Here is a 14,997-nt window from a genome sequence, read left to right on the forward strand (position 1 = left end):
AAGAGCAGAAAAGTAAATAAATAAAAACAGTATGGGGATGAGGTAGGTGAAAAAGGGTGGGCTATTTACCAATAGACTATGTACAGCGGCAGCGATCGGTTAGCTGCTCAGATAGCTGATGTTTGAAGTTGGTGAGGGAGATAAAAGTCTCCAACTTCAGCGATTTTTGCAATTCGTTCCAGTCACAGGCAGCAGAGTACTGGAATGAAAGGCGGCCAAATTAGGTGTTGGCTTTAGGGATGATCAGTGAGATACACCTGCTGGAGCGCGTGCTACGGATGGGTGTTGCCATCGTGACCAGTGAGCTGAGATAAGGCGGAGCTTTACCTAGCATGGACTTGTAGATGACCTGGAGCCAGTGGGTCTGGCGACGAATATGTAGCGAGGGCCAGCCGACTAGAGCATACAAGTCGCAGTGGTGGGTGGTATAAGGTGCTTTAGTGACAAAACGGATGGCACTGTGATAGACTGCATCCAGTTTGCTGAGTAGAGTGTTGGAAGCCATTTTGTAGATGACATCGCCGAAGTCGAGGATCGGTAGGATAGTCAGTTTTACTAGGGTAAGCTTGGCGGCGTGAGTGAAGGAGGCTTTGTTGCGGAATAGAAAGCCGACTCTTGATTTGATTTTCGATTGGAGATGTTTGATATGAGTCTGGAAGGAGAGTTTGCAGTCTAGCCAGACACCTAGGTACTTATAGATGTCCACATATTCTAGGTCGGAACCATCCAGGGTGGTGATGCTAGTCGGGCATGCGGGTGCAGGCAGCGACCGGTTGAAAAGCATGCATTTGGTTTTACTAGCGTTTAAGAGCAGTTGGAGGCCACGGAAGGAGTGTTGTATGGCATTGAAGCTTGTTTGGAGGTTAGATAGCACAGTGTCCTTGACAACCATGAATACAGACACACACGCGTGCACACACACAGTTTATGTATACTGCCTTAGCATCAGCATGGGTATCAAAGCCAATCAGATTTGAACACTCACGTTGCTCTATGACGACTGCTCCTATGGAATCTCCCCCTGTGTTTCCTGTGCTCTGATTGGTCGAGGGGTCCCGATCCGTGGAGGAGAGCCCGGCGAGTGATTGATTGGCGTCAACCGCCGAAGTCCCAGCCGTTACATTCAAACAAGATACTTTTGTCTCCTTGTCTGCCGTTGTTTTATTTTGATCGGGGAGGGCAGGTTTAAGGGACCCCCGTCTGCTTTTCTGGCCTGAAGAAGTTTCAGCAGGACTTTTTTGATATGGCCCCCTCTCTAGCTTGTAGGGTCCCTCTTTTCTCAAGGAAAAGCTTTGAGCTCCTCTTTCAAGGTACAGCGCCATAGGGGTCGCAGAGATCAACGATGGGGGACTGGGCTCGGGCAGAGGAGCCCGAGGTTCTGCTAAATGGAACCATGTCCTCGTCGGACTCCATCCATTTCTGGTTCGCGTCCAACAGTTTTAGATTTCCGAAGAGGACGCATTCAGATTCGGTCAAGTCAGATATGAGAAAGTTGAGTCCACTGTTTGCATCGAAGTCTGAGTTTCCTGTTCCCTCAATTCTCTTCAGAATAGATGTGCAGAATCCAGGCGTTATAACGGCCTGTAACAAGCCTACTGTTCTTTAAATGAAGACTATGTAGGCCTCGTAAGTTTTTTTTGGAAACAAAATATGTTAGGCCTACTATCGCAAACTCTGAACTCTGTCAAACCCACTACCCTACTTGACCAATCACATGCGTCAGTGATTACACAAATGGATAATGGAACAATATAATTAAATAATTATTATGTGGGCTAATTGTGCATCAGGCCATTAGGCTGCTATGTCATTGAGAATGAACAAAGTCGTTGTTTGCTAGAGACCCAGTCATTCAGTCTTTTAAATCTCCCCCCGCTGTTGAAAACAAAATGTTAGACAAAAAGAAATGTGAGATAAAGTCTAGATGATTTTTATAGTGGTGATCAAGTGTATAAAGTGCCTGGCTGGGCTGATGAGACAGTGGATTGAGTAGTCAGATGGAACAGAGTAAATAGACATTTCATGGTCATAGAGTTAGCAGGCGGTCACTTCTGGAACAGACACCGACTGGAAGGCGGTTTTAACCAATCAGCATTCACGATTAGACACACCCGTTGTATAAAGAACAGATTATGTCATAGACTCCTGTGTCAACTTTAAACAGTCATTGGCCAGCTGGGGCAATGTGACATGGGGAAAGGCAACACTGTGTAGACAGTGGTATTCATAATGGAAGAAAGGTTTCACAAGAGCCTGGCGCAGTAAGGGGATAGGTCTTACTACCATTTATGAATGTTTTATGTGATGATCAGTCTGTGTTTGATGAGTTGGCCCTTTGACTAGGAAAAGGCTAAAAGTATTTTTTTAGACCACCGAATTGCCTTGATAGAATAGGGCAAATGATTTACACATAGTTATTTACTCCAATAGCTATGCGACATGAGCCCGAATATTTCATTCTTCTCCTCAAACTAAATGAAAACCATATGTAGGCTTTAACTCAGGAGGCTGCTGTTTGGAGGATGGCTCATAACAATGTCTGGAACGGAGCAAATGGAACGGCATCAAAACACATGGAAACCATGGAAACCATATGTAGGCTTTAACTCAGGAGGCTGCTGATTGGAGGACGGCTCATAACAATGTCTGGAACGGAGCAAATGGAACGGCATCGAAACACATGGAAACCATGGAAACCATATGTAGGCTTTAACTCAGGAGGCTGCTGATTGGAGGACGGCTCATAACAATGTCTGGAACGGAGCAAATGGAACGGCATCGAAACACATGGAAACCATGGAAACCATGTGTTTGATGCAGTTTATACCATTCCACTGATTCTGCTCCAGCCACTACCACAAGCCCATCCTCCCCAATGTGTTAGGTAGGCTACAGAGAGAAATACACCGATCTAAAATACAGTGGGTGTGTAGTGTGTAGATTGATGACAAAAACAACAAACAATTTAATACCGTTTTCGCACAAGGCTGTCCCGTAACAAAACGTGGAAAAAGTGAAGGGGTCTGAATACTTTCCCGAATACACTGTATGGACGCAACATGTAAACGTCATGAGCTGAAATAAAACACAAATGTTCCCTACACACAAAAAACGTATTTCTCTCAAATGTTGTGCACACATGTATTTACAACCCTGTTAGTGAGTATTTCTCCTTTTTCCAAGATCATCCATCCACCCGACAAGTGTGGCATATTAAGAAGCTGATTAAATGGCCTCGATCCTTACAGAGGTGCACCTTGTGCTGGGACCAATAAATAAAAGGCCCCTCTAAGATATGCAGTTTTGTCATACAACACAATGCCACAGATGGCTCAAGTTTTGAGGGAGTGTCCAATTGGCATGCTGACTGCAGGAATGTCCAGCAGAGCTGTTGCCAGAGAATGTAGTTTAAATGTCTCTGCCATAAGCCGCCTCCAACATAGTTTGAGAGAATTTGGCAGTACGTCCAACCGGCCTCATAACCGCAGACCACGTGTATGGCTTAATGTGGGCGAGCGGTTTGCTGACGTTAAATGTTGTGAACAGAGTGCCCCGTGGTGGCGGTGGGGTTATAGTATGGGCAGGCATAAGCTACCAGACAACAAACACAATTGCATTTTATAGATGGCAATTTTGAATGCGCAGAGATACCCTGACGAGATCCTGAGGCCCATTGCAGTGCCTTTCATCCGTCCGCCATCACCTCATGTTTCAGCATGATAATGAATGGCCAAATGTCACAAGGATCTGTACACAATTCCTGGAAGCAGGATTTTTTTGTCTATATATTTTCTTATGTTTAGCTCACATAATATAATGTACAAGTAGGCATGAATGTGTCTGTAATAGAATAGACGTGTCAAAAACTAATCTAGATATTTATAAATGCATTTATAAATACACAGCTTCCAAAATATATATATTTTTTTACAATGGAGGTGTACCTCGCAGATGGCTGCGCTGGCTTCAAAACAGCGGCCCCTGTAAATCATCTAGGGATCATACACGTCATTGCTTCTATACACCTACGTCACATTAAATACCGTTTCAATCCACTAGAGGTTGCGTTAATCCGATTGCCGTTTTGAGTCAGTCGGAAAGAGCTTGGTATTTGTTCTCGTTTTGACTCTCCGGCTTCGGACATAAATGGACAAACACGTGTCTTGAAAATGGGTAAGACGCGTCTTTTCACTCTTTAAAGCCTATATGACATATAGGCTATGGATCAATTCGATTTTATTCCATTATCTATTATTGTATATTATGTATGCTACTGAAAGAGAGGCAGATTGCAGTTATAACCTCCTCGGCATATTCTAAATAGATGATGCTTGTTTGCATTAGTCTCCCATTCGTTGAAACAAGTGTAAATTGTAGGCCTATTTCTTAAGCGTCCATACATTTCTAGGTATACTATGGCGATTGCCTCTTTAAGATTAGGCAATAAAAGTGACCATTGTGACTGTGTTTTCCACTAATGAGTTGAGTTGCCTTCCTGTGTGTTGGGTTGACAACTAGCTGGCTCCTGCTAGCTGGAAACACAGTTTATAGAGGCAATCGGATATCATCAGGACAGGCTTTTATGGATCTATACAAAGATCGATCAAAAGAGGGCAAGCAACATGGTTTTTTTCTAATCCGGGTTAACAAATAATCTGATTCGCTGACTCAAATCATAGAGGAGGAATTTGACAGTTCTTATTCGACATAGAATATAAACTTTGATCAGGTTTCCACTTCGAACAGGGAACATTAGTTTGTGTTCTCGTGCCTGACATTGTCTTGTTTACCACGTTCACGAGACGATCACGTTAAATACATATCTAGAGTCCACCGCTGATGTGTCACAAGCTGGTGAATTGAACATCCTTAACATTGTTGCAGCTCAGTGCTGGGCGCAACGTGGAAACAAAGTCCCGCTAGGCACAGACGTCAATTCAACGCATATTCCACGTTGGTTCAACGCAATTTCGTTGTAATTACGTGTAAACAACGTTGATTCAACCAGTGTGTGTATCTCCTGTGCTGTGTCACTTTTTCCATCAGCGTCCAGCGATAATGCCTCAACCCAAAGTCAAGCTGGTGGTGACAGGAGATGATTTTGGGTACTGTCCAAAAAGGAACCAGGGGATAGTGGATTGTTTCCAAGCCGGGGGCATTTCTAATGTGTCCCTTCTGGTTAACGCCTCCTCGGCGAAAGAAGCGACAGAGCTGGCCAAAAGGTAAGCAGGCTTCATATAGTAAAGTACAATGTTTACGTCCATAGCTAATAGGATGTTTAATAGCCTACTGTGAAAACGTACAAGATGCCCTTAAAACACAACACTTCCATGCAGCTATGACTTTTTCATAGCAGGTTAGGAGAATTTATGCTGCAGGTTGGGATAATTCACCTAGCAATTTATGAGAATTAGGTTACGGTTAAGAAAAGGGTTCGGGTTAGCAGAAATGCTCTCTTAACCTGTTACGAAAAGTCACTTGTATTGAAGTGGTTTGTTTATTATTATTATTATATCTATTTTTTTTTAGATAGTCCCGATTAAATTAGTTGGTTTAAAAATACAGTAACTTCCTGATAGGTGACATTCACTTCACTTTCACTTGTTGTGTTTTTATTTATTGTGTATTGAATAATTCATGTAATCAGGAAAGGTGTTATACATTTGAAACCTCATATTTCCTGTATTTTGTCCAATCAGTGTTCTTCTCTTGCTTAACATGTACCAGCTCATATTATTGTTTGGCAGTTCCATCTATGATGTCAGACACTATAGGGACTGGTTTCCCGTATCCATAGAAATCCTAGTCCAGGAATAAAAAGCACTTTCAGTTAAATCTCTATTGATCACGTTTCCTTAGTCACAAAGACCAGGCTTTACCTTGAGTCCGGAAAACTGACCCCGAATTTCCTGATATCTTCCTCCGTAGACATCACATTCCCATCGGCCTCCATGCCAACCTCTCAGAGGGTCTACCAGTGAGCCAGGGTCTGAAACGGGGCTCCACTCTCCTCAACAAGGATGGCTTCTTCCATGGCAAGATGGGTTTCAGAAAGGCATTACAGAGTGGCCTGGTCAACATGACAGAGGTAGGCTTCCTTCTTAACAACATAGTTGAGGTAGGGCAGGCATTTTTACTTTTTCATATTTGCCCATTTCCACGGTAACAGAGTGATGCTGAGACTTAGATTTTTTCCACTCTAAAATGTAAGTCGAACAAAAACAGGCATTGAGCTTCAGACCAGACTCACTCACTAATAGCGGGTTAGCTATCAGAGTGTGATCTGAGAGAGTGTTGTTTAATAGCGGGTTAGCTATCAGAGTGTGATCTGAGAGTGTTGTTTAATAGCGGGTTAGCTATCAGAGTGTGATATGAGAGAGTGTTGTTTAATAGCAGGTTAGCTATCAGAGTGTGATCTGAGACAGTTGTTTAATAGCAGGTTAGCTATCAGAGTGTGATCTGATAGTGTTGTTTAATAGCAGGTTAGCTATCTGAGAGTGTTGTTTAAGTTAGCTATCAGAGTGTGATCTGAGAGAGTGTTGTTTAATAGCAGGTTAGCTATCAGAGTGTGATCTGATAGTGTTGTTTAATAGCAGGTTAGCTATCAGAGTGTGATCTGAGAGAGTGTTGTTTGATAGCAGGTTAGCTATCAGAGTGTGATCTGAGAGTGTTGTTTAAGTTAGCTATCAGAGTGTGATCTGAGAGTGTTGTTTAATAGCGGGTTAGCTATCAGAGTGTGATCTGAGAGAGTGCTACCTAGTTGAATCAAATTAATTCTCTCTGATTTCTATTATGCTGTAAAACAGCAGTCACCTGTTTTTACAGCATAATAGTTCTATTGCAGCTTAGCCCACACTGATCAGGATCCGTATTCAAACAGTGTCTCCGAGTAGGAGTGCTTATCTAGGATCAAGGCACCCTTGTACCCAGCCTGGGTACCAGTCTGTTTATGAGATATCATTCCTCTCCTTGTCATGCTAAACACAGAATACAAGGAGTGGGATGTTAGCACAACAGGTCCTGGATTCCAGACTGAACAGGAGTTGGGAAGAGACTGTACAGGAGTTGGGAAGAGACTGTACAAGAGTTGGGAAGAGACTGAACAGGAGTTGGGAAGAGACTGAACAGGAGTTGGGAAGAGACTGAACAGGAGTTGGGAAGAGACTGAACAGGAGTTGGGAAGAGACTGAACAGGAGTTGGGAAGAGACTGTACAGGAGTTGGGAAGAGACTGTACAGGAGTTGGGAAGAGACTGTACAGGAGTTGGGAAGAGACTGTACAGGAGTTGGGAAGAGACTGTACAGGAGTTGGGAAGAGACTGTACAGGAGTTGGGAAGAGACTGTACAGGAGTTGGGAAGAGACTGTACAGGAGTTGGGAAGAGACTGAACAGGAGTTGGGAAGAGACTGAACAGGAGTTGGGAAGAGACTGAACAGGAGTTGGGAAGAGACTGAACAGGAGTTGGGAAGAGACTGAACAGGAGTTGGGAAGAGACTGAACAGGAGTTGGGAAGAGACTGTACAGGAGTTGGGAAGAGACTGTACAGGAGTTGGGAAGAGACTGTACAGGAGTTGGGAAGAGACTGAACAGGAGTTGGGAAGAGACTGTACAGGAGTTGGGAAGAGACTGTACAGGAGTTGGGAAGAGACTGTACAGGAGTTGGGAAGAGACTGAACAGGAGTTGGGAAGAGACTGAACAGGAGTTGTACTGAGACTGAACAGGAGTTGTACTGAGACTGAACAGGAGTTGTACTGAGACTGAACAGGAGTTGTACTGAGACTGAACAGGAGTTGTACTGAGACTGAACAGGAGTTGTACTGAGACTGAACAGGAGTTGTACTGAGACTGAACAGGAGTTGTACTGAGACTGAACAGGAGTTGTACTGAGACTGAACAGGAGTTGTACTGAGACGGTACAGGAGTTGTACTGAGACGGTACAGGAGTTGTACTGAGACGGTACAGGAGTTGTACTGAGACTGAACAGGAGTTGTACTGAGACTGAACAGGAGTTGTACTGAGACTGAACAGGAGTTGTACTGAGACTGAACAGGAGTTGTACTGAGACTGAACAGGAGTTGTACTGAGACTGAACAGGAGTTGTACTGAGACTGAACAGGAGTTGTACTGAGACACAGGATAGAAAGGAGGGTGTAAACGCGAGCATGTATGTGTTTGGATGGGGACGGACGAGGTGAAGAACCACTGTTGCTGCTATGTTGTTTAACTGGCCCACAGCACAGCTGTGACAATATACACCATACGTCAATATACCATATAAGAGGCTTTCAAAAAATTCATCCACCATGTTGACTTATCCAACTGTCTGATGATTTACAAAGAAATATACTCAGGAGTACCTGGTCTTTTTTAAAGTGCTTGAGGCCTTAGACTTTACAGTAAACCAAAGCAGGATCAAGTTTTCCTTAATATTCTGATTCAACGCCCTGTTTTTCATACGTGGAACTCAGGAGTTCGTTCCCGATCTACCGGGAACAGCTTTAGCGTGTTTTCCCCCTTCTGTTTTGTGGAGGGTGTGTGTTTGTTCCTCATCAGGTGTGTGTGTGTTTTAGCTGTACACTATCCCTAGGGGGTGTATTCGTCCCTCAAACTGGATTTTTTAAATTTTATTTGACCTTTTATTTAACTAGGCAAGTCAGTTAAAGAACAAATTCTTATTTTCAATGACTGCCTAGGAACAGTGGGTTAACTGCCTTGTTCAGGGTCAGAACGACAGATTTGTACCTTGTCAGCTCGGGGACTTGAACTTGCAACCTTCCGGTTACTAGTCCAACGCTCTAACCACTAGGCCACCCCAAGGGTATAATTGCACTCTCTCTGTGGCACATGGTTATCTTTCAGGTGTGTACTTTCACATTGTGTGTGTGTGTGTGTGTGTGTGTGTGTCAGGTGGAGCTGGAGCTGAGGGCTCAGGTGAGGCTGTTTGGAGAGCTGATGGGTTATCTGCCCTGTCACATGGACGGGCACCAACACATTCATGTCTTGCCAGGTATGATGTCATAAAACCACTAGAAAGGTCTGTGTGTGTGTTCTTATGCTCATTGCGAAAAACGTTTTATTGTGAGAGGTCTTACCCGATAGAACAGTGTGTGTGTGTTCACCAATGTTCATTCATCTGAACCTCGACCACGTCTTCCCCTCTGACTGACATACTCTGAACCTCGACCACGTCTTCCCCTCTGACTGACATACTCTGAACCTCGACCACGTCTTCCCCTCTGACTGACATACTCTGAACCTCGACCACGTCTTCCCCTCTGACTGACATACTCTGAACCTCAACCACGTCTCCCCTCTGACTGACATACTCTGAACCTCAACCACGTCTCCCCTCTGACTGACATACTCTGAACCTCAACCACGTCTCCCCTCTGACTGACATACTCTGAACCTCAACCACGTCTCCCCTCTGACTGACATACTCTGAACCTCAACCACGTCTCCCCCTCTGACTGACATACTCTGAACCTCAACCACGTCTCCCCCTCTGACTGACATACTCTGAACCTCAACCACATCTCCCCTCTGACTGACATACTCTGAACCTCAACCACGTCTCCCCTCTGACTGACATACTCTGAACCTCAACCACGTCTCCCCTCTGACTGACATACTCTGAACCTCGACCACGTCTCCCCTCTGACTGACGTACTCTGAACCTCGACCACGTCTTCCCCTCTGACTGACGTACTCTGAACCTCGACCACGTCTTCCCCTCTGACTGACGTACTCTGAACCTCGACCACGTCTTCCCCTCTGACTGACGTACTCTGAACCTCGACCACGTCTCCCCTCTGACTGACGTACTCTGAACCTCGACCACGTCTTCCCCTCTGACTGACGTACTCTGAACCTTCACCACGTCTTCCCCTCTGACTGACATACTCTGAACCTCAACCACGTCTTCCCTCTGACTGACATACTCTGAACCTCAACCACGTCTTCCCTCTGACTGACATACTCTGAACCTCAACCACGTCTTCCCTCTGACTGACATACTCTGAACCTCAACCACGTCTCCCCTCTGACTGACATATTCTGAACCTCCACCACGTCTCCCCTCTGACTGACGTACTCTGAACCTCGACCACGTCTTCCCCTCTGACTGACGTACTCTGAACCTCAACCACGTCTTCCCTCTGACTGACATACTCTGAACCTCAACCACGTCTTCCCTCTGACTGACATACTCTGAACCTCAACCACGTCTTCCCTCTGACTGACATACTCTGAACCTCAACCACGTCTCCCCTCTGACTGACATATTCTGAACCTCCACCACGTCTCCCCTCTGACTGACGTACTCTACTGAGAACACATCTCCCCTCTGACTGACATACTCTACTGAGAACACATCTCCCCTCTGACTGACGTACTCTACTGAGAACACATCTCCCCTCTGACTGACGTACTCTACTGAGAACACATCTCCCCTCTGACTGACATACTCTACTGAGAACACATCTCCCCTCTGACTGACGTACTCTACTGAGAACACATCTCCCCTCTGACTGACGTACTCTACTGAGAACACATCTCCCCTCTGACTGACATACTCTACTGAGAACACATCTCCCCTCTGACTGACGTACTCTACTGAGAACACATCTCCCCTCTGACTGACGTACTCTACTGAGAACACATCTCCCCTCTAACTGACGTACTCTACTGAGAACACATCTCCCCTCTGACTGACGTACTCTACTGAGAACACTCTGATGACACTGCGGAACTCTTCCTCTTCATTGTCATGAAGCACATGACCCCGTTTTTTTTTTTTTTTACATCACACGATGAGTCACAGAATCATGTGGTTTTGTTAAATGGTTGTTAGGTGATCTAATCGAGATGAATAAATGTTCCACAACTGTTGTTTACAAGGCAAGGAGGGGAAAGGTTTTAAATGAGGTTACCACTGTTGGTTTAATCAAACTCGTTTATTTAACCACTAGTGGTGGTAATTTTCATTTGAATATGTGCGGCTTTTGACCGCGTCCTTGTCATAAGGGCATTGGTGACACTTGATACTCTCGGTTTAAAGGTCGTTTATAGACTATCAATTAGTTAATAGAGCAGTAGTAAATTGTTATAACTGATGGTTAAAATATAACTGATGATTAAAATATAACTGATGATTAAAATATAACTGATGGTTCAAATATAACTGATGGTTAAAATATAACTGATGGTTCAAATATAACTGATGGTTCAAATATAACTGATGGTTCAAATATAACTGATGGTTCAAATATAACTGATGATTAAAATATAACTGATGGTTCAAATATAACTGATGGTTAAAATATAACTGATGGTTAAAATATAACTGATGTTAAAATATAACTGATGGTTAAAATATAACTGATGGTTAAAATATAACTGATGGTTAAAATATAACTGATGGTTAAAATATAACTGATGGTTAAAATATAACTGATGGTTAAAATATAACTGATGGTTAAAATATAACTGATGTTAAAATATAACTGATGGTTAAAATATAACTGATGGTTCAAATATAACTGATGGTTCAAATATAACTGATGATTAAAATACTTAAAATATAACTGATGGTTCAAATATAACTGATGGTTCAAATATAACTGATGGTTCAAATTGTGATTGTCATTTTAATGCTTGACAAATCTGAATCGGAAATGGCTGCCTATCTGATTACGTGTGTGCCTAGTTTAATTAATTTTTTATTTAACCTTCATTTAACCAAGCAAGTCAGTTAAGAACAAATTCTCATTTACAACGACGAACAACCAAAAGGCAAAAGGCCTCCTGCGGGGCCGGGGGCTGGGAATAAAAACATAAATATATATAAATATAGGACAAAACACACATCACGACAAGAGAGACAACACAACACTACATAGAGACAACACAACACTACATAAAGAGAGACAACACAACACTACATAAAGAGAGACAACACTACACTACATAAAGAGAGACAACACAACACTACATAAAGAGAGACAACACAACACTACATAGAGAGAGACAACACTACACTACATAGAGAGAGACAACACAACACTACATAAAGAGAGACAACACAACACTACATAAAGAGAGACAACACTACACTACATAAAGAGAGACAACACAACACTACATAAAGAGAGACAACACAACACTACATAAAGAGAGACAACACAACATAAGAGACAAACTACATACAGAGAGACAACACTACACTACATGAGGAGAGACAACACTACATAGAGACAGCAAAACAGCATGACAACAACATGGTAGCAACACAACATGGTAGCAACAACATGACAACAACATGGTAGCAACAACATGGTAGCAACACAACAAGACAACAACATGGTAGCAACACAACAAGACAACAACATGGTAGCAACACAACATGACAACAACATGGTAGCAACACATGACAACAACATGGTAGCAATACAACATGACAACAACATGGTAGCAACACAACAAGACAACATGGTAGCAACACAACATGACAACAACATGGTAGCAACACAACATGACAACAACATGGTAGCAACACAACATGACAACAGCATGGTAGCACCACAACATGACAACAACATGGTAGCAACACAACAAGACAACAACATGGTAGCAACACAACATGACAACAACATGGTAGCAACACAACATGACGACAACATGGTAGCAACACAACATGACGACAACATGGTAGCAACACAACATGACAACAACATGGTAGCAACACAACAAGACAACAACATGGTAGCAACACAACAAGACAACAACATGGTAGCAACACAACATGACAACAGCATGGTAGCAACACAACATGACAACAACATGGTAGCAACACAACATAACAACAACATGGTAGCAACACAACATGACAACAACATGGTAGCAACACAACATGACGACAACATTGCATGTGTGTCAGAGGTGTGCGAGGTGTTTGCCCAGGTGCTGTCTGACTGTGGGATCTCCTACACGCGTGTTCCTGTGGAGCGTGGGCTACACTCGTGTCCCTGGCTGTCCCCTGTCCTCAGAGACTTCTACATGCAGGTAGAGAAGGATGCGCTGGAGTCTATCCCCGTGTTCAGACGACATGGCATCAGGTAGGAGACGCGCTGAAATCCCTGTAGAATGTCATGAGAATCTCTTCATTGATCCACACTGTTTACAGTAAAGCCCGGTACAGTATTAGAGAGGTGTCATGCTCCTTTTAGACTAGACACTTGGAAGATTACCTTGAGGCACATATGGTGATATTATTTTCCTGTTCGTCTCAGTCGTCCTGGGGACTTCAATCATGCATTCAGAGAATATAGTGTTTTTGTTTCTCTCGGGTACGATTAAAAGTTTATTTCCATGAGCTGAAAATAACCTTCCTCTTCTATCGTCTCTCTCTCTCTCCCAGATGGCCTGATGTCTATCTAGGTTTGACCACCATGGGTCACAACATGTCAGTCCCCAACCTCAGACGAGCCTTCAGCCATGCCCTGGAACGAGACCTGGATGTCTCACTGTCGCCCCCTGGGGGTGAAAGTAAAAACAGGACAAACACCACGGAGCGGCCCGTGCTGACGGCAGAGCTCATGGTGCACCCTGGGTACCCCAGCCACCCCCAGGAGGGCGGGTGTGGGGAGGGGCCTGACGACTTCTCCCAGTCGGCTGACAGGCAGCAGGAGTTGACCACCCTGAAGGACCCAGCCCTATTGGCCTTCTACACCCAGGAGAGAGTCCAACTCTGTGCCTTCAGGGACCTCTGAGGCCCCTACACCCCTCGCCCTCAGGGGTAGGGTTGTTGAATTCCCAAAACTTTTATCTGGTGTTTCATAAATCTCAATTGAAGAATTACAGGTTTGAAGATGGCTGCTTATTCCCAGAATTCTCCAAATGGGATTTTTTTTAAACCCAGAGCATTTTGGGAAAGTTTTGTGATCCTACCCCTGAGTCCCCCACTCAGGGGTCACATTCCAATATCCACACTTACTGCCACACTATCTATCCAATACATAGCTTCCCGAGGCCGGTGGGAGGAGCTATAGGAGGACAGGCTCATTGTAATGGCCGGAATGGAATCAAACCTGGATTCTATATGTTTGATGTGTTGGATACCGTTCCATTATTCCATTCCAACCATTACAATGAGCCTGTCCTCCTATAGCTCCTCCCACCGGCCCCCTCTAATGGCTTTGTTCTGAGTATTTAGAACACATTTCCAATACATTGCTTCATTCTGAGTGATAAGCTTGGGTAGATATTGGAATGGGACTCCTCTGCTGCTCTTTCATTGGTGCAACCTTACCTCCAAACCACCAGGCGGCGCCACTATTTTCTGTGAAGCACAATCCTATTTTTTGACAGTGTTTATTACAGACAAGGCAGTTGTTTTCCAATCATCTCAGGTGAGAGAGACAAGCACAAAAATCACTATGCTCTCTCTCATCCCAAAGCGAACCGCCAAATCAGCTGATCACACAAGAAGGTGTCAACAGAAGAGTAACTGCCAAAAGAGCGCGGCCCAAATAGGCCTATAGCATATTATATTTTAAACATGGGCATCTAGTCTATCTAGGTCTTTAATGTTCTCGTTTTTAAAAGAACAATCCTGTATATATTTCTTTATTTGTGTCACACTATTTATTTAATGATATCACAAGAAGCAGAAATGGTCTGAAATGCCCAACTGACTATAATGGCTGTATGAATAAATGAAAGGTGACAGAAAACCTCATTCTTGCATGAAGTATTTTGGTTTGAAATGAGGGTTTCCTACGTTTGAAGCATTACAGGACTCATCTGCTACCGCGGGGTGGGGGGGGGATAGGGTACTAAAAGGTGAGTCAGGACTCATCTTCTACCGCGGGGTGGGAGGGGGGGGGGAATAGGTTACTAAAAGGCGAGTCAGGACTCATCTGCTACCGCGGGGTGGGTGGGGGGGGGGGGAATAGGTTACTAAAAGGTGAGTCAGGACTCATCTGCTACCGCGGGG

At 44.0% G+C, this 14,997-nt stretch overlaps 1 protein-coding gene across 1 annotated transcript; it reads left to right on the plus strand.

The window, feature by feature from the left end:
* The first annotated feature begins 4,053 nt into the window (after positions 1 to 4,053).
* ydjc (YdjC chitooligosaccharide deacetylase homolog) lies at positions 4,054 to 14,739 on the plus strand. The gene is made up of 6 exons (XM_020470109.2): positions 4,054 to 4,173; positions 5,047 to 5,222; positions 5,929 to 6,088; positions 8,910 to 9,009; positions 12,940 to 13,117; positions 13,420 to 14,739. Exons 2-6 carry the CDS (start codon positions 5,059 to 5,061, stop codon positions 13,769 to 13,771), a joined length of 954 nt encoding a protein of 317 aa, XP_020325698.1. The 5' UTR covers positions 4,054 to 4,173; positions 5,047 to 5,058; the 3' UTR covers positions 13,772 to 14,739.
* Positions 14,740 to 14,997: the final 258 nt, after the last annotated feature.

Source organism: Oncorhynchus kisutch, linkage group LG3 (genome assembly GCF_002021735.2).
Source record: "Oncorhynchus kisutch isolate 150728-3 linkage group LG3, Okis_V2, whole genome shotgun sequence".
In the NCBI taxonomy this organism is placed as follows: domain Eukaryota; kingdom Metazoa; phylum Chordata; class Actinopteri; order Salmoniformes; family Salmonidae; genus Oncorhynchus; species Oncorhynchus kisutch.